At 65.9% G+C, this 23,774-nt stretch overlaps 1 protein-coding gene and 1 long non-coding RNA gene across 3 annotated transcripts; one reads left to right on the top strand and one right to left on the bottom strand.

Moving 5' to 3' along the window:
* Positions 1-1,649: 1,649 nt before the first annotated feature.
* Positions 1,650-6,485, bottom strand: LOC112672992 (uncharacterized). Its single transcript, XR_007412742.1, has 3 exons — positions 4,706-6,485; positions 4,016-4,246; positions 1,650-3,866 (listed from the first exon to the last, which is right to left on the bottom strand). It is a non-coding gene; the product is annotated as an uncharacterized LOC112672992 (long non-coding RNA).
* A 423-nt stretch (positions 6,486-6,908) lies between these two features.
* METRNL (meteorin like, glial cell differentiation regulator) lies at positions 6,909-18,055 on the top strand. Of its 2 annotated transcripts, none has more exons than XM_025468463.3 (4): positions 6,909-7,149; positions 12,072-12,457; positions 16,856-16,915; positions 17,611-18,055. In XM_025468463.3, the coding sequence occupies exons 1-4, from the start codon at positions 6,950-6,952 to the stop codon at positions 17,925-17,927; spliced, it is 963 nt and encodes a 320-aa protein (XP_025324248.1). In that variant the 5' UTR covers positions 6,909-6,949; the 3' UTR covers positions 17,928-18,055. The 2 variants fall into 2 exon arrangements, with proteins under 2 accessions (XP_025324248.1, XP_025324249.1); XM_025468464.3 differs by lacking the exon at positions 6,909-7,149 and adding an exon at positions 7,929-9,316.
* Positions 18,056-23,774: the final 5,719 nt, after the last annotated feature.

Below are 23,774 nucleotides of genomic sequence, written 5' to 3'. Positions count from 1 at the left end.
TTTCACACCTCATGCGCTTGCAGGCCGCGGTGTGTGGGCGCAGACGGGCCGGACAGCATCCTCCCACGGCCGCGTGGCGGGGACGCTGCTGGAAATGCAAGTGGGCGGCCAGCTCAGTGCCCTCCAGGCCCACCTGCCTGGGGGGTGGTCTGGGCACCACCAGGGCGGCCCCCGTGGGCCCTGTTCCCCACTCTGCATGGTTTGGGGGCAGCGGAGGAAAGCAGACTCCGGCCAGCGAGCTGAGGGACGCCATGTCCCTGTGAGGCCCCACGACGGTGTCTCACGGTGAGCGCGGTCCTGGCAGCTGGTGGCCCCTCGGGTGTGTAGGGCCAAAGGCTCACGACCTTGGCAACTTCCCACGGTCGGGTAGGAGAGGTCCGCATGTGGGCGCTGGGTGGCTCCCTTGGTTACGTGGCCAAATCTTGATTTCCGCTCAGGTCACAGTCTCAGGGTCGCGGCACTGAGCCCCGCGTGGGGTCTGATTCTCTCCCTCTGCCCACCCTCCCTGACTTGTGTGTGCTCTCTCTCCAAAACAATCTTTCAAAAAATTATTTAACAAAAGACAATGTACAGATATGGGCACGCGGAACGCGGGAAGGCGCACCACACCACCAGCTGCTGAGTCGGGGGGTCTGCAGAGCCGGGTGGACGGCGGGAGGCACGCAGTCAATACTTTCCACTCGCACGCTGGGACACAGGACAGTGTGTGCGTCGGACACCTCCCTGCCCTGAACCCGGTGGTTGGTCCAAGCAGGTGCCTGAGCTGGGAGCAGCCCACGAGGAGCACCTGCTGGGGGCACAGGGAGCATGTATTGGGGCACGGGAAGCATGTACTGGGGCATGGGGAGCACCTGCTGGGGGCACGAGGAGCATCTGCTGGGGGCACAGGGAGGATGTGCTTGAGGGGATGCGGAGCACGTCCTGGGGGCACGGGGAGCACCTGCTGGGGCCACAGGGAGGATGTACTGGGGCACGGGGAGCACCTGCTGGGGGCACGGAGAGCACGTCCTGGGGGCCCGGGGAGCACCACCTGGGGGCCCAGGGAGCACCTAGAGGGAGCATCTGGGAGTATCCACTCGGAGCACACGGGACCATGTCCTACAAGCAGGTGCAGGGTGAGGATGCGGAGGCTGAATGGGGCCTTGCTGCCTCTAAGCTGGGTCTGGGGTGAGGCGCCCCCCCCCCGCCCCGGGCGGCAGGGCCCTGCGCTCTGGCTGGTGACACCGTGGAGCCTGCAAGTGCACAGACGGCCAACCGCAGCCCTGCCCGCGCTGGGGGTGCGAGGCCTCGGCTGAGACAGCTGTGTGCGTGCTGACCGGCGTGCCCCACGGTCGGAGCCCAGCCCGGAGCCCAGGGCTGCCCCTCCTCCTCCCCGGGATCTGGCTCCGAGGAGGGTGGGGCTGCCCACGCAGGGCTGGGAGGGCGTGGCGGGGCTGGCACACAGCAGGTGCACGGGGTCCCTCCCACCCCCTCCCACCCCTCCACCCCCTCCGTCGGGCAGAGCCGGGAGCAGAGGCCGGTGACTGTGCCCAGGTCCCTGCTGGCTGGACACCTCCCCCTCCTCCGTGCCCCCTGTGCACGGCTGGCCCCCACCCCTCCTCCTGGCCCCCGGCTCCAGGGCCGCCTGGGGGCCACCCGGCCCGGCCTGGCTCTACCCCGTCACTCCCGGGTCTAGCCGAGGCACACATCCGCCAGCCACTTAGGTGGGAGCGTCCCCGGGGATGTCAGGTCCTCGTGACATCGTGTCTCATACATGGTCCCTCCTGAGGCCACCCTGTGGCGGTCAGGGGGCCCTCCTTCCCCGTGTGGTGCCGCCCTGAGGGAATGTGCCCGCGGGGCCTTCCTACTCGCGCGACGGCTGTGGGACGCCCGCAGGGGCCCATGGTCTGCTCAGGGCCAGCAGACTGAGGTGCTGCCAAGGTCTGACGGCCCAGAGTGGCTGCTGTCACCCCCAGCGGTGGGGGTGCGGGGATGATCACATGGGGCCGGCCCAGGGCGCGCACCCCCGCCGCCACACAGCCCGGGTCAGCCTGGACTCGAGCGTGGCCCCGGGGGCCAGGGTGGGGAGCCCCTCGGTTCCTAACGGCCGCCCACGCCCCCCCCCCCCCCCACGGGAAGTTAGGGTAGGGAGGCGTTCAGGTGCCGGTTACCGGGTGGAGCTGGCTCGCTCGGTTCACGTCTAATTACATGTGGCTGCCGCAGTTGCTAAACATAAATCACAAGCATTTGACCACAATTACGGTAATTACGTCCCTATGAGAAGGTCAGCAAAAATGACCTCGGAGGGGAAGCAGTGTGACAGCAGTGACTCCGAGGCCAGGGCGCCGAGCGGGAAGGCATGGGCCCACGCGGGAGCCTCCCCGGGCAGGGGCGCCTGCACTTCTTACCGGGTGACAGGGGGCAAGGCGCGGAGGGGGATGGGCCGGGTCCTGACATTTTCCGGGAGTGTCTGGTTCCGGGGGCGGCTGACTCTTGGGTGAGCAGGTTCAGATGACAGGAGCGACCGCCAATGCATGCCCGATAACCTTAGGCCTGGGCAGGGAATAAAAGCGCCTACGCGGGCTCGTCCTCGGGGAGCACGCTGGGGAGACAGGCCCCACGCGGCCTGAGTCGGGCCTGCGGGGCCAGGCTTCGGTCACCCACCAGGGATGAGGCTCGAAGCTGAGGTTGCCCTGAGAATCGAGGCACCAGCCACTTTCCTAGTCACCCAGACTCAACCGAAACAGACCTGGCCCCACGGCCCGTGTGACCCCGAGCGGGCGGGGCCGTGTCCTGCGCCCGTCCCAGGACATGCGGGTGCCCTGACGGCCGCTGCCCGGTGCCGTGGGTCTGCCTCCCGAGGCCCGCCCTGCGCAGGGGCTGCAGCCCGGGAACGCATCGTACAAACGAGGCCAGGTGGCACCTGGTAGACGTTTTTTGATGAAGACACGTGACCAGTGAAGCTTGATGCTGGCCTGACCTTGGGCCACAGCCTTGTCCCTCCCCACACTCTCCGGCGTGGACCATGGGGTGGGGCGGGTGGCCCCCTGGGCGAGCATCCTGCCCTCCCCACAGTGTCCACCTGCTGAGTTGTGCTGGGGCTGCTGGCACCGCTGCTCCCATGACAGAGCCCGTGGAAGGCACCTGGCCCCTTGGCTGCTGTCACCTGGGGGTGGCGGGGGGCAGGCAGTGTCCCTCCGCAAAGTCCCTCCTCGTCTTTGTGACTCCAGCAGGTCCGGGTCCTGCACCTTCCGCACCCCCTCTGCTGTTGGAGGACAGTGCGTGTGGGAAGTCCCCAAGTGTTGCTCCGGATGCCAGGATGCCCAGCTCCTTCCAGCTGTGCGTGGGGGGCAGTACCGCTGTGGCCTCCTGCTGGTTTTAACTGGAGAAATGCTCACTGGGACGTGACCCCAGCCATCTGAGGATGGGCACATTCCAAGATGCCCTTACTGCCAGGAAGACCCCACATGCCTGCTGGCAAGGACCCTTCTGGTTCAAAATCGATCCCATGGGGGTTGCTTTGCCCTTGACCAGGCCCTAGCAGGTGGCGTGTGGCAGCTGGTCACTGGGCAGCCTCAGACAGCCATGCCCACCCCAGGCCCAAACCTAACAAGCCCCCTCAGAGCCTGACACCACAGGCACCGAGGACCCATTTATGGGGACATTTCACTGCCGGGTCAGGAGGGTCAGCAGCCCCACTGTGCCAGGCACACAGGTGCCCAGCAGGCCTTGAGCTTCGCTGAAGCACAGACCTCCCCAGGAGCTGGGCAAAGGCCTAGGAACCTGTTCTGCTGCTGTGGCCTCACCCCATGGCTGGCTGGTGGCTCATCAGGAGGAGGGAAATCTGGAAATTCCTGCTTCAGAGACCTTCAGGAATCCAGAGGTACCTGTGTCCCCAGGAGGGAGGGCCTGTCACAGCGCCTTAGGTCTGACAGCAGCAAGGCCAGGCCCTGCCCAGGATCCTGCTGGACTCGTCCAAGAACACCACCAGGTGAGAATGGGTCCCTCAGCCCTTGTTTTTAATGAGTGGACTTACTGTTTTAGGCTCATGAGAAAAACCAAGTAGACCGCGTTGGCTGCGCGGCTGCTCAATCGGTGAGCTCATGCAGCAGTCTTCCAACGGGAGGCTGTGACTGTCCAGTCCTGTATGAGTTCTGTGGCTCTTGACAGCTGCGCGTCCTGCATGCACCGCTGCAGTGGCCCAGTTTTAGGGAAGCGGACCTGGGCACAGGTGCTTGGCAGTCCTCCAGGTTGCGGGGGCTTGAACCTAGGACGGAACCAGAGATGGCCTCTGCCCGTTGGCCCCGTGGTCACCAGGGGCTTCTGAAACCTTGTGAATCATCGCTCCGGCCGGTAGCACTCAGTCTTGGCATTTGTGACATGACGGGGTCCTAGAGCAGCCCCTGCTCTTCCCCAGATCCCGACGACCTTAAGGGGCAGCCTCTTTACCACAGGCAGCACTCGGGTGTGAGTTGCTGCAGAGCCGCGTGGACACGGCTGTGGGTAGGAGGTGGTTGCAGGTTCCTCTCCCCGGGGCCCTGGGTGGTGGTTTCACTTCACCCACTTCTCATAGCACTTCTGCACCCGGGGACCTGCAGGGAAGGGGCAGGCACTGCAAAGCGGCTGTGGGGAGGGGTACAGGAGTCCTCAGCCTCCAAGCTGCCCCTGGGCCACAGGGCGACATCCCTTCCACGACTGGGCTGGACCCCGGGGGGGCGGAACCTACCCAGTCCAGGGCTTCTCCAAATGGATCCCTCGGCTGTCAGCACGTTCAAGGGGTCGGGGCCCCCGCCCGCCCTGCGGGTTCACCAGGCCGCTCTCAGTTCCAGCTGTGTGGGCGCCTGCAGATGAGACCTCACCAGAGGTGACAATTCCATCCCTACAACCAGTGACATTTCTAACTCTCTGACCAAAGAGTGCAATGTGCAAAGCAACAGGCGGAAGAGGTCACTCCCCTCCCCACAGTCACTTGACATTCCTCCTGAAACGTGTCCCGGCTGGAGAAGAAATGCGACGATAGGTCAGTGTTCTCCACCACCTGATGCTGTTCGGGGCTCCGGAGCTCAGCTCCACACCAGAGAGCTTTAGGCAGCAGGAAAGCCTGCTTTTGTGAGCACAGAGGTGGCTACACAGAGCGCTATGGCCCCTCATTCTGCCGGTAGAGCCCCTTGGCCCTTCCAGGATGAGGAGCAGGTGGGATGGCACACCTGAGAGACTGCCATCCACCCTCCAGCCAGGCCCAGCCCCGGCCCCGGTGTCGGCCCCAAGCCCCAGGAGGACACCTTCCCCCAGGGGCTGGGGCCGCCTGTGCTCCTCCTGTCTCCCCTGCTGGATGTTAGGCCCATGGTGGCCCCAGTGACTCGCTGGTGAAGGAAGGCATGCTCAGCACACTATGCTCACCAACTTACCATGCGAGGTCCTTCTAGAACAAGGGTCTCCGTGGGAGGTTTTGCACGCAGGGGGCATTTGGCAATATCTGGAGATGGTATGGGTTGCCAAACCTGTGAGGTGGTGGGGCTGGGGTAGTGACATCTAGAGTCTAGGGGCCAGGATGCTGCTAAAATCCTACAGTGTGCGAGAGGGTCCCCAGGAAGAATCAAGCAAGAAGTTAGTGAAGCAGGTAGGAGACCAAACTGCAGGGACGAGCAAGCAGAGGTCGGCAGCGATGCTCACGACCTGGGGCAGCAATGCTCACGACCTGGGGCCAGTGACGCTCGGGAGGCTCAGGACCTGGGGTCCCAGTGATGCTTGGGATCTGGGCCCAGCGACCGTTGGGATGCTCAGGACCTGTGGCCCAGCGACACTCATGACCTGGGGCAGCGACCCTTGGAATGCTCATGACCTGGGACCCAGCGACACTCATGACCTGGGGCAGCGACCCTTGGGATGCTCAGGACCTGTGGCCCAGTGACACTCATGACCTGGGGCAGCGACCCTTGGGATGCTCACGACCTGGGGCCAGTGACACTCGGGAGGCTCAGGACCTGGGGTCCCAGTGATGCTTGGGATCTGGGCCCAGCGACCCTTGGGATGCTCAGGACCTGTGGCCCAGCGACACTCATGACCTGGGGCCCAGCGACACTCATGACCTGGGGCAGCGACCCTTGGGATGCTCAGGACCTGGGGCCCAGTGACACTCATGACCTGGGGCAGCGACCCTTGGGATGCTCATGACCTGGGGCCAGTGACACTCGGGAGGCTCAGGACCTGGGGTCCCAGTGGTGCTTGGGATCTGGGCCCAGCGACCCTTGGGATGCTCAGGACCTGTGGCCCAGCGACACTCATGACCTGGGGCAGCGAGCTCGGGAGGCTCAGGAGCGAGGGGCGGGTGCTCAGAGCCCACGGTGCGCTCACCAGTGAGGCAGCCGCGCCCGCACCTGCAGCTGGGCCTCCCCGCCCACGCGGCCCGCAGACGCGCAGGAGTCGGAGCCTCTGCAGGGCGCACTCAGACGCTGCGAGGCCCGATGCCCAGGGCACCCCTGATGGAATCCGGCTGGTCCCTCAGCGGCCCCGTGGCCGTTCCCGGTCCGTCTGCGCGCTGGGGTCACGGCCTTGCTGCGGCCGCGGGCCTCTTCCCCTCCCGCCCCGCGCCGGCCCCGCCCCGGCCCCGCCCCGGCCCCGCCCCGGCCCCGCCCCCTTAGGGACGCAGGGCGCGGGGCTCGGAGCGCGCGCTGGGGGCGGGGCTCCGGCGGGGGCGGGGGCGGGGCGGGGCCAGAGGCGGCCCCGCCCCCCAGCTGAGCCGGGACCCGGCCCCGGGGCTCGCCCGGTTCAGACGCTCGGGCGGCGGCGGCGCGTGCGGAGCTCCGGGCGCGGGTCCGGCGGCTGCAGCGGCGCGGCCGGGATGGGCGGGATGGGCGGGCGGCCGCGCGGGGCGCGCGGGGGGCGCACGACGTGACTCGGGCTGGGAGCCCCGCCCGCAGGGTCTGCTCGGCGCGCGGACGCGGGGTCGGCGGCCAGGCCGGAGCCGGACATGCGGGGCGCGGCGCGGGCGGCCCGGGGGCTCGCGGGGCAGCTGCGGGCGCGGCCCCCCGCCCCGGGCCCCGGCCCCCCGCCGCCCCCGGCGCCCCCGGCGGCCCCGGCGGCCCCGCTGCTGCTGGCCGCGCTGCTGGCGGTGCTGCTGGGCGGCGCGGGCGCGCAGTACTCGAGCGACCTGTGCAGCTGGAAGGGGAGGTGAGTCCGCGCCCCCCCCCGCCCGGTCCCGGGGCTCCGGCCGCCCCCGCCCCGCCCCCGGGCCTAGAACAAAAGGGCCCGCGGCGTCCGGGCGCCCCGTCGAGGAACCCCGGGGGAGGTGCGCCCACCCCGCCGTGCGGCCGGGGACACCTGCGCGGGGCCGGGGACACCTGCGCGGGGCCGCTGCGCGCGGGCCGCCTGAAGGTCAGGGCGCCCTTGGCAGCGCGCGCCGCCCGCGACCCCCCCACGCCCCCTCCCGCGCGCAGCGGGCACCCGCTCAGGCGCCACGAGCTGAAGGGGGTGCAGGTCACCAGGGGGCGGCGCGGGGCGCGCAGGCTCAGCTCGGGTGGGAGCCGCCCCCTCCCCTCCCCCCTGCCCCGCGCGGGCAGCTCGCGCCCGGGAGTTTGCAGCGGGAGCTGCCCATCTGCCCGCCCGGCCCCCAGCTCCTCGTGCTGGGCCATCACGGGGCGCTTTGGAGCCAGGACAGCCTTTCCGAGAAGGTGGGGGCCGCCCCGCGGCTCCCCTGCTCACCGCTCCGCACCCTCCACCCCTCCTCGTGGGTGCTGCGCCCCGGGCGGCCGCGGTGGCCTTCCTCCTCCCTGCAGGCAGCGGAGCCCGGCGGTGGAGGGAGCTTGGGGCCATGAGCCGGAGCTCTGGGGGAGGGCTGGCCCGGAGAAGCCTGGCGCCAGCACAGCGCTGGCTAGGAGCCTCTGACTCTGACACACTCTTTCAGGGCTGCCCTTCCCCCCCCCCCCCCACCCGCGCTAGTAATTAAACTCCGTGCTTTGCAGCTTCTGCTGGATGAATCAGTGCACCCCCAAACTGAGGTCTAGGGCATCCTGCTTCAGTGGGTCGGAAACAAGCCCAGCCCCACACAGGGAGCCCGAGTTTCCAGAGCAGGAGCTGACATCCTTCCAGGCCCTCGGAGGCCTATACACCCGGACGGGATGCGTCTCCCGGGGCTCGAGCAGGGCACCAGCTCCTGGAGCAAGCGGGTGTCTGCATCCATTTTTCTACCTGGAGAAGCGGAGCTGCTTGCCTGACTGCCTCCCTTCTCTCTCCACCGTTGCCAGCACACCCCTGATCCTGGACTTGCTCCGGCTGTCCCCACTCAGCCCACAGCCAGAGGCGGGCAGACAGTGGCCGCAGAGGCTGCCGCTGTGGGATCTATGGGATCCGTAGGGAAGACAGGGCCCCCCTTTCGTCGTACTCGCTGCCGCTGTGGCAGCTGTCAATGCGCCTCGCAGCTCCGCCGACAGGTCCTTGCTGCAGGAGCCTGGGTGCACAGATTTGCCGGCTGACCCCCAGAACATTTATGACTCTTTATGAGCTGTTCTAAAGACAGCACAGGGTGGTGCGCGTCCTGATACGCTGGGCGGGTTCTGCTCCCCCGATAGGAAGGGAGTCGCTCTTTATGACACCGTCTACTCACACTCGACAGGCCGAAATGCGTTTCTGGGTGTTTCCAAGCAGTGAAGCAGGAGGTTTTGCAATCCGTGTCCTGTGTGCCGGGGCAGGACAGCGCCCTGATCTTTACGAGGCTGCGGTTGTAAAGATGGACCATGAACTTTCCCACCGCCGTGGGCAGGGCTCATGGCTCCATCACACCCGGGCCAGCCCTCCTGCTCGGCGGGGAAATGAACACTGACCCAGTTACCGCAGCCTCCGGGGTCTCTCTTGATCCCCCAGGAGACTCCCCAGGAATCCTGACTTTAGAGCACAAGCGCTCATCCTTTCCTCCTGCTGCTGCAGGTGAGCCTGCAGAGAGTCCTGTGTCAATTTGGAATTTGCTGTCCTTTCCGTGAAGGCCCCCCCAGTGTGGCCACCTGGGCAGTGACACTTGCAAACTCTTTTTTTTTTTTTGAATAACGCAGAACCCAGTTTAAATAACCTGAGAGCAATCCGTGTTCTCAGCTCCCTGAGGCTGCCTAGAACCGCAGATTTTTCTGTTCTCTTCAGCTTCATCACATCAGAAAGCAGTTCTTTTATTTTTGTCCGATAAGCGTGTCCCTTGCTTGCATGCTGTGTGAAAATCATAAATGCCACCCTCAGTGATGTCACAGATGTGCACATTTTTGCACCGCCAGCAGTTTTGCACAAACAGAAGTTTTTTCGGGTTTGCTGTGGCGCTGGAACACCGAAGCGAGAGATTTGACCAGATTTTCTGGTAAGAACTAGACAGACTGAGTCCTCGACTTCGATAAAGACCCCGTGGGTGGGACCCCAGGCTGACCCCACTCTTGCACAGCACACGCTGCTGGCCTTCACGCCAACACTCTGTGTCGAGTGCCTCGCTGGTCTCTTGGTCTCAGTGCTTCGGGGGAACACAAGGGGAGACTGAGCGGAGCGCAGGCTGGCCGTGGCCCCTGGGACGGGCGTACACCTTCCTCCGGGGGCCAGCGAGGACACTGGGGAAAGGGCGACGTAACGGGCACCTTATTTCTTGTACGTCCACCTCCATGTTGTTCCTGGTCCTCTTTTAGTCGAGGACTTATGAATAAATGGAGCCAGGCGTACCCCGCAAGATGTGCGGGGCGGTACGTGCGGGTGGGGGCAGCAGCCCAGCCCGCAGACGCAGGTCTGCTTCCCCCTGGGCAGCCATGGCTTGGCCACCTGTCCCCGCCAGCATTCCCTCTGCCCTTGCCCACGACCTCCCCAGCCCCCCCCCGCACTGCTTGGATTAGGGTGACTTGGTGAGAGGGACCCAAAGCCTCCTGAATGAGCTTTCCTTCCCCTGGAGCCCCCGGGGCCTCCCCCCACCTCCCCCAGAGAGGGAAGTGGAGCCTCGGACAGGATGGTTTTTATGGGAGACAGCATTGAGGGTTGGTGTCTGGGCACGGGGCAAGTGTCCAGCTGCCCCTGGAGGCTGGAGACAGGAGAGGAGGGACACTATGATAAAGTTTGTTTTGGCTGCCTAAGAGCAGAGCTGATTATAGTCATCTGTGCCAACCACTCACCATTTAGTCTAATTTTTTCACACAACACTGTAATTATGCTCATCCACACATATGTGTCAGATGAGCTTATGTGAGTTTTATTTGACTGTAATTTGTAAGTGTCCTGCGTGTGCGGCCCTGGTGGGCGTCTGAGGCTGGGCTGGCTGCTAGTGACCCAGGGCCTCGTGGGGGCGGGGGCGGGGAGTGGGGTTAGGAGGGGAGTCACCTCCTTGACACCTCCCTCTGATGTGGTCTGCAGGATGACTGTGCAGCCCCAGCCTGCAGCTGGCCCTCGTATGAAAAGTGAGGTTTTTAAGAGCCCAGAGCATGAGTCACCAACAGTAAATGCAAACCATATGTTACGTGTTTTCTCCTCCGTAGAAAGGGTTTCTGGTAACTCGCTCAGGCCAGGGCGCTGAGTATAGCATTGTTTATTGCACATAAAAATCCCAAGAATGTGGGTGAACCTGTCCGAGATCTGATCAGAACCAAATTTCATGTAATAGAACTCTGGGTGGAAGTCACCGGTGCGGTGCCAGGCGACCCGGTGGGCATGACGCCACCGTTTGCCCGGGTGGACACTCACGTTCAGACTGGGGGCTGGGGAATCTTTCACGCTTTTGATGGTTTCAACGTCTTGAAAACACCACGTAATGACTTGACTGCAGACCTGTTTCACCCAGAGCGTAGCACGCCTCACTTTTTCCTATTTGGCCTTTATTGGGAGGGAGATGGACTTGGGCCTCCGAAGCCTCGCCTTGGGAAGCGGGGCTGTCTGTCCACTGCTTGTCTCTCCTGTGGCTTCTCCCTGCGTCCTCTGTGTGTCTCTCCCGTGCGGGGCCTCGGCCCTGCTCTTGTATTTTGATGATATTCAAGTTTATTTTTTAAAATAACGGGCAATGGCAGGGTCTTCGGGGATTTAAAATTTTTTATTTATCTGAGAGCACCTGGGGGGCTCAGTCGGTGGAGGGTCTGCCTTCGGCTCAGGTCATGATCGCAGGGGCCTGGGACAGAGCCCCGCATCTGGCCCCCTGCTCCCCGGGGCGTCTGCTTCTCCCTCTCTCTCTGCTCCTCCCCCTGCTGTGCTCTGTCTCTCTCAAATAAATTAATTAATTAAATTTATTTTTTCTCTAAGACTTTATTTACTTGAGAGCGAGAGAGTGGGAGAGAGCAGGAGGCGGATGCTTCACCGGCTGAGCCTCCCCGGTGCCTCAAGGTTTGCAAATGAATGAAAAAGCCATCCGGTCATCATTTCAGGGAAAACACAAACACGCTAGTCTGTGAGGTGCTGAGGGCAACACTCGCCAGCAATGCACCGCCCCTCAAATTGCTTTCGTTCATAATTGGTTTGTTTATTTATTTTTTTGAGATTTTATTTATTTATTCATGAGAGACACACAGAGAGAGGCAGAGACAGGCAGAGGGAGAAGCAGGCTCCACGCAGGGAGCCCGACGCTGGACTCGATTCCGGGACCCCAGGGTCACACCCTGGGCCGAAGGCGGTGCTAAACCGCTGAGCCACCCGGGCTGCCCCATAATTGGTTTAAAAGCTACTCTCTGGGCCAAGGGCATCTGCCCTCGCTCCTGGAACCGGGATCGGTGCCCTCGTTCCCATTCTAGAAGATCCCCCTTCCGGGGTCCTTGGCTCCGTGATGCAGGGCGCTCAGGCACCCGGGCGCCCCCCGAGCTGCAGGCCAGCAGGTGTTGAGAGGGGCTGAGGCCCACTTGCCGACGCGCTCACAGCCATCTCCCCATGACCTCCTGGGATGGGCCCGCCGGTGGGGTCTGGCCATGGCATCCGGGCGCAGGGGGCTGGGCGCAGGGTCCAGGTGCGGGGTCCGGGTGCGGGGACCGGGCAGGGGGCTGGCAGAGGGGGCCGCAGCCTGCAGGCGGGTGAGGGGTGGTGCGGGGACCTAGGCCACCGGGGGGGCGGGGGCTGACCTCAGGTGGGGCGGTGGCCCTGGCTGACGCGTGTCCCCTCTGCAGCGGGCTGACGCACGAGGCCCACAGGAAGGAGGTGGAGCAGGTGTACCTGCGCTGCTCCGCGGGCTCCGTGGAGTGGATGTACCCGACGGGGGCTCTCATCGTCAACGTGCGGCCCAACACCTTCCCGCCTTCTCGGCACCTGACTCTGTGCATCAAGCCCCTCAAGGACTCCTCGGGGGCCAATATTTATTTGGAAAAAACTGGAGAACTGAAGCTGCTGGTGCGGGACGGGGACCGCGGGCCGGGCCAGGTGCGCTGCTTCGGCTTCGAGCAGGGCGGCCTCTTCGTGGAGGCCGCGCCCCAGCAGGACATCAGCAGGAGGACCACGGGCTTCCAGTACGAGCTGACCAGCCGGCACGCGGAGTCGGACCTGCACACCCTGTCAGGTGGGTGGCGCACCCCGGGGTGGGGGCGGCTGTGGGCACCGTGGGGTTCGGATGCGCCCAGTGGTCGGCAGGGACAAGCACACCCTGGACTGGCTACCGTCCCGGCTCCTGGTGCTCCTGTGCTGGGAGCGCGGGTCCTGGGTTCCGGAGGCGTTTTGTGGGTGCGTGTCATCAGGGCGACCCCACGTGGAGCAGAGACACCAGCAAGCTGCCGGGAGCGGGGCTGTGGGCCCCGTGAGTGGCCCTTGGGGAGCCTCCTCCTCTGCAGGGCCCCCCGGGGGTCCCGTGCTGGAGGGGCCGTGTGCGCCTGGGGCTGTGGGTCGGCTGTAGATGGTCCGTCAGGTTTTGTTTGGAGGCAGGCTTTGCAGGGCCCTGTGCGGAGCGTGGTGTTGCTCACTGAGCAGCACCAGAGGCAGGGATGGAGGAGGAGGGGTGGCCTCAGCCCTCACGTGGCATCGGTCCTGCCCCCCGTGCCGCAGACCTGCGCAGGCAGAAGTCCTTGTCGTCAGACGCCAGGCCAGGCATCCTGCTCTCGCTCCCAGGCACAAACGACCTCACAGGCCCGGGTGTGCGGGGACACCATCCGTGTCAACTCCGAAGCTGGCTGGAAGCAGGGGGGCGGGGTGAGCTTGGCTCCAGGAAGGCCACTGCCCAGGTGACCCAGGGGGGATGGGCAGGCGGGGCCTTGCCGACACCCCACAGAGCCTGGGGTGGCCCCAGTACGAAGCTGAGCCGGCCTCGCGGGTGAGGGCGCCACCGCAGAGACCCCCGGGGTCCCCAAGTGCGCTCTCATCTCCACCTTTCAGTAAATTAGAGATCTGATTGGAGCAAAACAATCTGCTAGGATTTGAAATGCAGACTCTCCCCCTGAAAGTGAGTCCACGTTTTATTGCTCATGGCTCCGATCTGTCTTCACGACTTTTAGTCTCTGAGTAAACTGGTCTGTTAGAGAACTTGGCTGCGGGGTTGTCTAGGCTGAACCGTGACCCCCCCACACCTGACTGTCCAGGTGGGACCTTGACCCCCCCCCACGTGCCTGACTGTCCAGGTGGGACCCTGATCCCCCACCTGCCTGACTGTCCAGGTGGGACCCTGACCCCCCCATGTGCCAGCTGCCCCCCCGCTCCCCCAGGCCAGGGGCCCGGCCAGGACCCCTGCTCAGGACGGTGGCATGAAAGCTGCTGTATTTGTCAGGATCTGAATGAAATTCTCACCTGGAGAGTCTTTCTGTTGGTCCCCAGCTACGGGGTGGGTGGGAGAGCCGGGGGGGGGGCTCCTAGAGATAAAGTCACAATAACAACAAAACCTGAGAAACTGAGTCACCACATTCGGTGTCTCTGAGTAGGGGCAGCCGGCCGAGGGGGGACGGGAGGGACGTTCCTCCGAGGGGGGCAGGGCCTGCGGCCACCGGTGCCCCGGGCTGCCTGCTTTCATCGGGGGCGGCCCCTAAGCCCTTAATGCCCGAGGAATGGGCACGTAATGTGGAATGTCCGCACCAGCCATCTGGCGGCTGTGGTGCCCGCGGGGGGAGCGCCCGGGATGGGCCGGGGCTGGGACGTCGGGCGTCGGGCCCCGGGTGGAGGGGCCGCCTGCCTCCCGCTGACTCATAGCATCTAGTTTGTGCTGAGGACGGAGACGCTCCCCGGGGGGGACGCGTGTGAGCCCGGGCGCTGCCGCCGGGACTGTCGTGAGGGCTGTCACCTTCGTGCACTTGCCTGGGAGAGGCAGCCGCTCCCCGGGCGCAGGCCAGGGGCGGGGGGCCGGGGCTCGGGGTGTAGCCATCACACCGCGGGCGGTGGGACCCGCACCCCAGGACCCCCTGGGTCCCCGCACCACCAGGAGCCTGCGCTGTCCAGGGGCCAGGGGCGGATGGCCGGGGGGCCCTGCCTGGTTGTAGGGGCGCAGACCGGCCTCCTGCTCCCTGGGTCGCCTGGGGCAGCCACATCCACGGTTTGGGGTCTGGGGTCTACGCAGGTTCCTGGAGCCCGTGAGGTGGAGGACGGGCCCCTCCCTTACAGCTGCGTTGGATGAGCAGGGGCAGGGATGCCCACGGGGTGGGCAGGTGGGGGCCCCCGGCTAGGTTTGGGGGTGGGTCTGGAGGGCGGGGGGTGAGCAGCCACGTTCACCAGTGAAAGAAGCCCCATTATGTCCCGGAGACAGAAAAGGAGGGAGAACTGAAATTTTTTTTTTCTACGGATCACTTCGTGTCCTGCCCTGGGTTCTCTGGCCCCGTAATTACTGGGTGATTATTTGTCATCTGGCGCAGCTAGGGGCGTTTTGGGGTGGAAGGGAGTGGCCTCCCCCTGCGTCCTCCCTGGGGCAGCGGCCGGGCCATGGGGCCATCCTGGGGCCACACCAGCGGGTGCCTCAGCTCGCCCCGGCCCGGTCTGGGGGTGTTCCCCGCGTCCCCCAGCAGCGCTGCGCCCGCCACCTGTCACCGGCTGCCCTGGCAGGCGTCCCCATGCACGTTCCCCTTGGAAACTGTGTCCACCGGGCATCCGGACCCGGGCAGCCCCGCCGCCAGCCCAGCCTCTCCCCTGCCAGGGCCGGACGCGAGGGGTGCTGCACGCCCCCTTCCCTGGCACTGCCGGCCTCCCTGGTCCCCACAGCAACCCCTGGTCACCGCCATGACCTATTTTCTTAAGCTCATTCCGTGCGCATTCCAGGGGGACCCTCCTGAGACGTCCACACCTCAGCCCCCTCCTCCGGAGGAAGCGGGGTCCCAGCCGGCCCATTGGCCACCCCCTCCGCGTCTTCCCCCGCCAGGGAATGAGATTCGAAGCGCCCGAAACCAGCACATTCCACAGCCTTTACGAGCCCAGCTCTGATTGATAATCGTTTCCAGATTGCTTCTCTTGGATTTTCCAAGGAGGCGACCTGCGCTTTGTAAAACCCACAACGACGAGGGGAGACCCCAGGGCGGCACCTTGTTAGCTCGGCCGTGGTGGCTCGTGGAGCTCCTGGCAGAGGTTCTGGGGGCCACAGAACCCCGGCCGCCACCCTGCGGCGCCCGCGACCGGCTACTTTGCCCTTGGCGGTCGGCCGAGGTCCCGGGGCCTGTGTCCACGGAGAGGGTGCAGTGGTGTGCTGACACCCCTTGGGGCGCTGCGTGGCCCGGCCCCAGGGCCTGCCGTGGCTCCTCATCCCGGGCGAGGGCTCGTGGGACGCCAGGAGCACCGGTGACGCTGGGAGGTCTCACGTCTGCTGCGTGTCCCTGGCCCTGCTGCCTCTGAGCGGAGCTGGGCACCTCTGCCCCCTGCGGGGCTGCGTGCGCGGCCTCCTCACTCCCCACCGTGTGGCCTAGGGGATGCCCCGTGGGTCACCCTCTTTTTGAAGAGGCCTGAGGCTGGGAGCACAGAGCCATAGTGCCCAGGTGGGCAGCAGTCCTCGGGATTTGGGGCTGGGCGGGCGGGTGCCCGGGCCTGTGGGCGGGCTGGACGCGTCCCACGGGTCATGCTCGTGCTGCAGCGTCCCCCAGTTCCCGACCACCCGGTGGGAGCAGCTGTGGTGGGCGGCCGGCGAGCCGGGCCCTCCCGAGCCACATCCACCCCGCCGGGGGCAGGACAACAAGCGCTCAGAAAGTCCCGTCCACCCCCCGGGACCCGGGCGTCGGGAGGCCTCTCTGGGCCCCTGGACGGCTCGCCCGGTCAGGGCTCATGCGGGCAACCGGTCAGCGTGTGGACAGGGTCAGCTGGGCCCGGCGAGCGCCGAAGCCACGGGCATCGAGAGCGAACGGCCGCGCTCCCGCGAGGCTTCAGCTCACCTGCCCCGGTGCCAGGCCCTGTGGCCGCCGCGTCCGGAGTCAGAGGCCTTGAAGGCCACATACAGTGGTGTCCCAAGCGCAGGCTGGCTGGGTCAGAGGCGCCTGGTCTGGGGGCAGAGTGGCCGGGGCCTGGGCTCCGCCTCCCCGCAGCCTCTGGAGGAAGTGGGGGTGAAGGGTGGGGTGAGGGCCAGGCCGGGGCAGCAGGTCACAGGCGGGAGAGGAGGAAGCCGGCCTCACTGGGCGGCGGCCTTGCCCGGGACGCTATTTGCAGGCAGGTCTGCAGGAGCCCACAGCCTCTGCGGGCAGGTGTGCCCTCCCTGGGCGCCCGCGGCTTCAGCGGCCCTGCTCCCCCACACGGCAGCTGTGGCCTGGGCGGGCTCCGCACTTGGGGTGTCGCGTGTAGAAGGAGCAAAGGCGGCATCTGCCGGGCTGGGGTCGGGACCCGCGGGGCTGCTTTCCCGCTGGTGACAGCGCAGGAGTGGTTTACGCGAGGGTCCCCCGCCCGCTGCGCCCGCGAGCCGCTCTTCCTCGGGGCCACCCTGCCCGTGCCACTCCCCAGGTCATGGCTCCCGCGGGACCGGCGATCGTGGATGGGGTCTCTGCTCACACCCCCTCCCCCTCCTCTCTCCCGGCAGCCCCCTGCCGCCCTTGCAGTGACGCGGAGGTGCTGCTGGCCGTCTGCACCAGCGACTTCGGTGAGTCCTCACGTGGCCTGGGAGACCTTCCGGGGGGCGGGGAGCTGGGGGAGGAGCCTGCCGAGGACCCTTGGGGGCGCTCTGCTCCCCGTTGTCATAGTTACAGGAAACCGCAGCCGAGTGACGTTTGTCTACCGGGGTGGGGGGGACGCGAATGGAAGCTCGGAGAGGGTGGGCATCCTGCTGGGGCAGCCGCGGAGCACTGCCCTCCAGGCACTGACGCTCGCCGCACCCGAGCCCGTCCTCATCGGGTCCCCGTGGGCAGTACAGCGGGGGCCCTGGCCTGGGGGGGCAGGGGCTCACGACGCTGGGGCTGGACCGGCGCTGAGCGCCCCCAGCCCCGAGGGCCGTTCCGGGCACCAGCCGGGTCCTGGCTGTGGGCCTGCGTGTGTCCCGGGCCTGCTCAGCAGCTCCTGCCCCCTCTGCTCCGGCCCCACTGGACGTGGAGCTGCCCCAGGTGTCGTGCATTTGCCGCGGTTACTTGTCCCGTCCTGACTGGAACCGGCGCAGGGCATGGTCCCTTCCCTCGTTGCCCCCGTCCCAGGGCTGTAACCCGGACCGAGCCAGGGACAGTCCCCAGGCGGCCTCACGCGCGTGGGCTATTCCCCGTACCAGGGTCCTGGAGTGCGGGGTCAGGGCCAGCCCTGGCGCACTTGCCCCTGGCGACCCACTGACCCCGTCTCCTTGCCCCGCAGTCGTCCGAGGCTCCATCCAGAACGTCACGCACGTGCCGGAGCAGCAGGAGTCGGCCATCCACCTGCGCGTGAGCCGCCTCTACCGGCAGAAGAGCAGGGTGTTCCGGCCGGCCCCGGAGGGCGGCGGCTGGCGGGGGCGGGTGGCCACGCTGCTGGAGTGCGGCGTGAGGCCCGGGCGCGGCGAGTTCCTCTTCACCGGCCACATGCACTTTGGGGAGGCCCGCCTTGGCTGCGCCCCACGCTTCAAGGACTTCCAGAGGATGTACCAGGACGCCGAGGAGAGGGGCCTGAACCCCTGCGAGATGGGCAAGGACTGAGGGGCCGCCCCGGCGGGTGGGGCCCGGGCCCGGCCAAGGACTCCCCGGCTGGTGGGAAATGTTGTAAAATGCAAACTAAGTTATTATATTTTTTGTTTTTTTAAAAAGAAACGTCCATAGGAAACAAACTCTGGTGTCTTAAAATGCCTCGTGAGCCGTTTAGTGCTATTTCCCACAAGCCCCTGAGGTCATCACGTTGGGCGCAGCGTCGGGGGCCACCCAGGCCGTGGCTGCACAGGACGCCTGGAGCCAGGGCCATTCCGAGCTGTTCCCTACGACAGAAATTCACGGAGCCAAATACTTAGTTTCTGTTTTGTGTTTCAAAGAATGGGCTTTGCGACCCATGATCTCTCAGGGGCTACACTGTTTCCGTTCCAGAGAATAAAGACCAGCAGCTGCAGGAAGAGTGGGCGGCCGTCCGCAGCCCCGTGGGGGGCGTGGGGCACCTCGCGGGCCGCATCCCGGCCTCTCCCGCGCTCCGCACCCCTGCAGGGGCCCCACGGCCGCGGCGCTCTGGGCCTTCCACCAGGGCCCAGCTCTCGGCAAGGCTGTTGCGCTCGAGCTTCAGAGAGCCCCTGGGCCGCGCCAGGTGGCGCCTCCTCCTTCCACCCTGTCCACTTCCCGTCGGCCCAGGCCCTGCCCTGACTCCAGCGTCCCGTCCCCCAAGTGCCTCGGCCACAGCAGGTCTGCGTGCCCGGAGCCCACTGCTGCACCCAGGACGAGCCGGGCACAGGCAGGGCATGAGCAGCACACCTTCCCGCCTTTCCGGATCCTGCGTGCAAAATCGAGGTGTGGGCAGGCCGGGCTCCCCTGGAGGCTGTAGGGCAGGACGCGGTCCGTCTCCTGCAGCCTCTGGGGGCTGCCGAGCGTCCTCGGGGTGCCTTGGCCCCCAGAGGCGTCATTCTAGGCTCTGCCTCCTTCTCCCCTCCGCGTGTTTGGGTTCCAACCCCTCCTCTTACAAGGACACCAGTTACGGGATTAGTGCTCACCCCAGTCCAGTGCAGCCTCCTCTAAGTTCGTTACATCTGCAAATACCCTGTCTCCAAATAGGTTCACAGTCGTAGGTTCTGGGTACATGGGAATTGGGGAGGACGCTATTCACCCCACTACGGGGTCAGTGGGGTGTCCAGTCATCAGACCTAAGCCTGCATCCATACCTGTGAGTCAGGTGGTTTCCCCCAAGAACCTGCTGAGGCACAAGGGGGCTCTGGGAGAGGACACTGGTCAGTGAGCCCTAAACTCTGGTACACTGTGTGGCTGCAGGTGGGTGCTATGCCGTGGCTCAGGTAGGTGTGCGCTGGCTCAGGTCTACCTTGCATCAGGTGTACAGTGCTTCAGGTGGGTGTGGGCTGGCTCAGGTAGGTGTGCCCTGGCTCAGGTAGGTGTGTGCTGGCTCACGTGTGCCCTGGCTCAGGTGTGGGCTGGCTCAGGTAGGTGTTTGGCTCAGGTAGGTGGCCCTGGCTCAGGTAGGTGTGCTCTGGCTCAGGTAGGTGTGCCCTGGCTCAGGTCTACCTTGCATCAGGTGTACAGTGCTTCAGGTGGGTGTGGGCTGGCTCAGGTGTGCCCTGGCTCAGGCGCGTGCTGGCTCAGGTCTGTGGGCTCCTGCAGGTCACAGCAAGAAGCAGGTGCTTCATACCTGCACGGCAAGAAGCAGGGTGATGTCCTGAAGCAGCAGGCTGGTGATGGGAACAGGTCCTACCGCGGCCGGGGGATGTGCCAGGAGGACGGGCACAGCGACTCGGCTGCTGGGTTGGTGCTTAGGTTTGCTGGGTGTTGATCTGACTCTGGAGGCGCTGCGGGGCACGCAGGTCCTGCAGAACCAGAATGTCGGGTTTGGGTTTCGGTTTCAGGGCCGGCATTCTGCCCTAGGTCAGTACAGGGACCTGGGAGGAGCCGGGGACCTGACCCCTGTGCTGTGTCGTGGGCAGAAGCTTCCATTCCGAGTGAGGCTCAAGCTTTTTACAAAGTGCCGTGGGCGCGGGGGAGCTGGCCTAGGGGCCAGGTGGAGGAGGAGCAGGGCCAGCAGGTGCGGAAGCGCCCTCCCCAGGGCCCCTCTGTTCCGAGGCTGGCACTGCTGCAGGTGGGTGCCTGGTGCCGGCACACCCCGGGGCCCCGTTGCCGAGAGCCATGCCGTCCCGCGGCCTCCGAGGCCACTGCAGACCCCAGCCTGCTCCGCGTCACCAGGGTTGCACCTCCCAGGTCCGTCCTTGGGAAAGTCCCCGCACCGTGGAGCCCTGCGCGGCCAGGCCAGGCGCTTGGAGGGTCTCTGGACGGTCCTCCTGTGGCTGGTGGCTCTGCCCGCCGGCCCGGCCTAGTGTCCCTGTCTCAGCTGCCGTCAGTCCTGCTCAGTGCGTGGACGGAGCCGTGGGCGCCCTGCTGCCGGCTACCGGCTCCGTCTAGGGGTTGAAGGGGACGCGTGACCCGGCTGGCCTCCTCCTGCCTCCTCTAATCCCCGAGTCTCCCGGCCGTTGCACGGTCTGGTTCTAAGGAAGCGGAGAGGCCGTCCCAGTACGACAACACCCGGACCCCTCGCAGGGGTCAGCCAGGACCCCGCATGGCCCTGGAGGTGCCTCGTCCCCCAGCGGGCCCCAGGGACACCTTCATCTCTTGACCTCGGCGGCCCTGGACAGCCCTTCTTGGCACGTTTCTCAAGCGCCGCTAGCAGGATCTGGGTCTGGGCCTGATGACACGGGTCGGGAGAACAGTCGCTTTCTGGGCCGTGGTCGGTGCGCTCTTCCGTTCACAGACTGCCCTGCCGTCCCAGATGGGACACACGGGGCCTCAGGCCGCTGCCCCTGCTGGCTCGGGCTCCCCAGGGCTCAGGCCCTGGCACCCCAATGCACAGGCCCCCCCCCATCAGGCTGACCCTGTGGCCTCCAGCTGGGGGGCTCTGGTCACACCCTGGGCCTAGTTTTGGGGCCTGTCCTGAGGGCTGGGATGCAACAGACTGGCTGTGGGGCCTCGTGCTCCGTCGGGGACCAGCTGCGGCCCTCCGCTGCCCGGGGAACTTCAGCACCGCCCTGTGTGTGTCTGCTGGCCCGACCCCTGGTGGGGAGCCGGACCTGCGGGCAAGGGCCCCCCCATAGAAAATCCCGGCCAGCCACCCTATCCGCTCCAGCCCAAGACCCTGGCCCCTGGCGGGGAGCTGGGGGGGCTGAAATGCGTGCTCCACTCTGGTGGCGTCAGGGCCTCGGGAAGGCCGGGGTGCGCAGAGGCCCGGGGAGGAGGCCAGGGGGCCAGCGGAAGGGCCGGGGCACCAGACGACGCTTACCAGGTTTTCAGCAAGTCCCTCTTGCTTCCTGCTTCCTGCTGCTTGGCTGGGGACACTGAGGAACAGGGTCCTGGGTCGCAGTTTGCGCGTCTTGTCTGCCATCTGACGGCGTCCTTTGCGCCAGGTGGTTGGCAGAACTGTGGCCCCAAAGACGTCCTCATCCTCGTGCTGTGCCCTGCCCTGTGCTCCCTGTGGGCGACGAGGACTCGGTCCTGGAGGTAACATTGCTGATGAGACAGCAATGGAGGTTGTTCTGGGTCGTCTGTGGGCCCCGAGGTCACCAGGGGTGACCCTAACCCTTAAAAGTGGGAAAGGGTGGCCGGGACCTTCCTACCCGGTGCTCGAAATACGCTCGGGACCTGTCTCGAGACCTCTTCCCTGGCGGGCCTCCGGGACTGTGCACCTTCCTCACCCCCGCGCCCGTCTCCCCGTCTTTCCCTCTAGGTCTGTCGGTCTCGGTCCATCATCCTGTGGCCCTGGGTGCCCCTGTCTGAGGTCACGTCCTCCACCAGATACAAGGCGGCGTGCTCGGGCACTTCGGGTCCCCAGCCTCGGTGACACCCCCCGACCCCTGGGCACCCCGCCGTGGCTCCGGGCACCCCCGCTCCTCTCACTGATCTGCAGGGCACGCCCCAGGTCCTCGTCGCCAGGGGTGGTCAGCGTTGGGCCACGCCTGGCTGCCAGGCTCTGCTCCCACATGTGCAGAAGGTGTCCGGCGGAGGGGGCCTGGCCGGAGCAGCCCCCGATGTGAGGTGGTGAGGAGCCAGGCCTGGGCTCCCCAGGTCCTCGCTGCCCATGAGGGACCCTCCCACAAACGGGGGCCCCTGCTGTGGTCCGAGCTGGCGCGGCCCCTGCGGTGCTCCCCCCACTGCGAGACCAGGACACTGGGGCTCCCCAAAAGCTCAGCTCAGAAGGACCATCCCGCTCCCCGACCCGCACCAAGGGCTGGCGTGACTTACCGGGCAGGGCCTTCATCCCACCCCTGGGAGGGAGAGGCGGCCCCCCGGCCCTCCTGGCTGCTGGGCTCAGGACCCAGGGCCCCGGTGGGCTGAGGGTAGCCCACCCCCTGCCCCCATGGCCCTCAGTGCTTGAGGACGAGGCGGACGTGTCCTGGACCCCTAGTTGGGGCCACCGTCCCGTGGCCTGGACATCCCCTTCATGGATAAAGGGCCGTGTGTGGGGTGTGAGCCCGGAGCTCACGTACCCCCCCCAGAGCCTCTGCAGGCCCCGTCCAGCGGCCTCTCCTGAGTCCCGTCCCTCGCGGACCCAGTGCGCTGTGGGTCTGCCCACCGGTCGGGGGTCGCCCTGTGCTGGCGGGCTCCCTGGGCGGGCATCCTCGGGGACGGTCCCCTCACGCTGTGGGGAAGGGCCTCGGTCCCCGGCAGGCCGGCAGCGCTCAAGGCACACGGGTCCTCACACGGAGACGGGGCCGTGGAGGCGGACGGTGGAACACAGACACACGCGCTATGCTTGGACATGTGTTGGCCCCACATACACACACCTGCACACACGCTCTCACATATGTACGTTCCCATACATGTGTTCACACGCTCGTACACCTGCATGTGCTCATGCACACACACAAATACGTGTCCTTGGACCCGCACGCTCACACATGTGCGCACATGCTCACAATGCTCTCATGCATGCACATACGCTCACACACATGCACGCCCCACACATGCACGCGCTCACACACATGCTTGCACACACATTCACAGTGCTCCCCCCCCCCACATGCACCCTCCCCGTACATGTGCTTGCACATGCGCTCTCACCCCTGCACTGGTGCTTGCACACACACATGCTTGAACACACGTACACAGGCGCCCACACTGACCCTGGTGCTGACCCTCCACCTGGACATGGTCTCTGCAGAACAGGCCTTGGCCCTAGGGGCTGTGCCAGTGCTTCGGGAGTGAACACCCGTGCCCACCCCAGACAGACACCGAAGGGTGGGGCCTGTATGTGCACGTGGGTGTGCCTGTGTGTGCAAGGGGAGCAAGTCCTGGCTCGCCGACCCAGGGTCCCTGTGACCTCGCTCCTGCCAGGTCACGTCCAGTGTCCTCAGGAGCACGGCGTCTTTGTCCACAAGCAGAGACGGTGGCGTAAAGCCTCTGGCCTCGGCTGTAGGCACTTGGGTTCTGGAGGGAAAGCTGGCTGCAGGGAGGGCCTGGCACCACATGGCAGAGCCCAGCTGGGGCTGAGGGCGAGTCTGGCCCTGGTGACAGCCCTGGGAAGAAGACCGGTGTGTCCCATGGCAGGGGGGGCTGGGGCCCTCAGGAACCACAGTTGGCACGAGGCATCCACCTCACTAATCGATTACACTGTTCGGTTCAGGCCTGAGCGGTGAGAACTGGCCCGGCCAGCCCGTCAGGGTAAAATCTGGGGTAAAATTCTAGGCGTCACATGACTGGGAACCCCGTTCGCCCATGAGGTCATTCATGCTGCTGCGTCTCCAGCTGCTGCGTGTGGTTGTACTTGGGGTGGTCCCAGGGCAGCGTTGAGACCCCGGGGTTTGGAACTGACCCCCCCTCGCTGTGTGCAGCACCCCGGGGTCGGCCTGCTCCCGATGG

The sequence above is a fragment of the Canis lupus genome, chromosome 9 (genome assembly GCF_003254725.2).
Source record: "Canis lupus dingo isolate Sandy chromosome 9, ASM325472v2, whole genome shotgun sequence".
Taxonomy (NCBI): Eukaryota; Metazoa; Chordata; class Mammalia; order Carnivora; family Canidae; genus Canis; species Canis lupus.
This window is presented reverse-complemented; position numbering and strand designations above follow the sequence as displayed.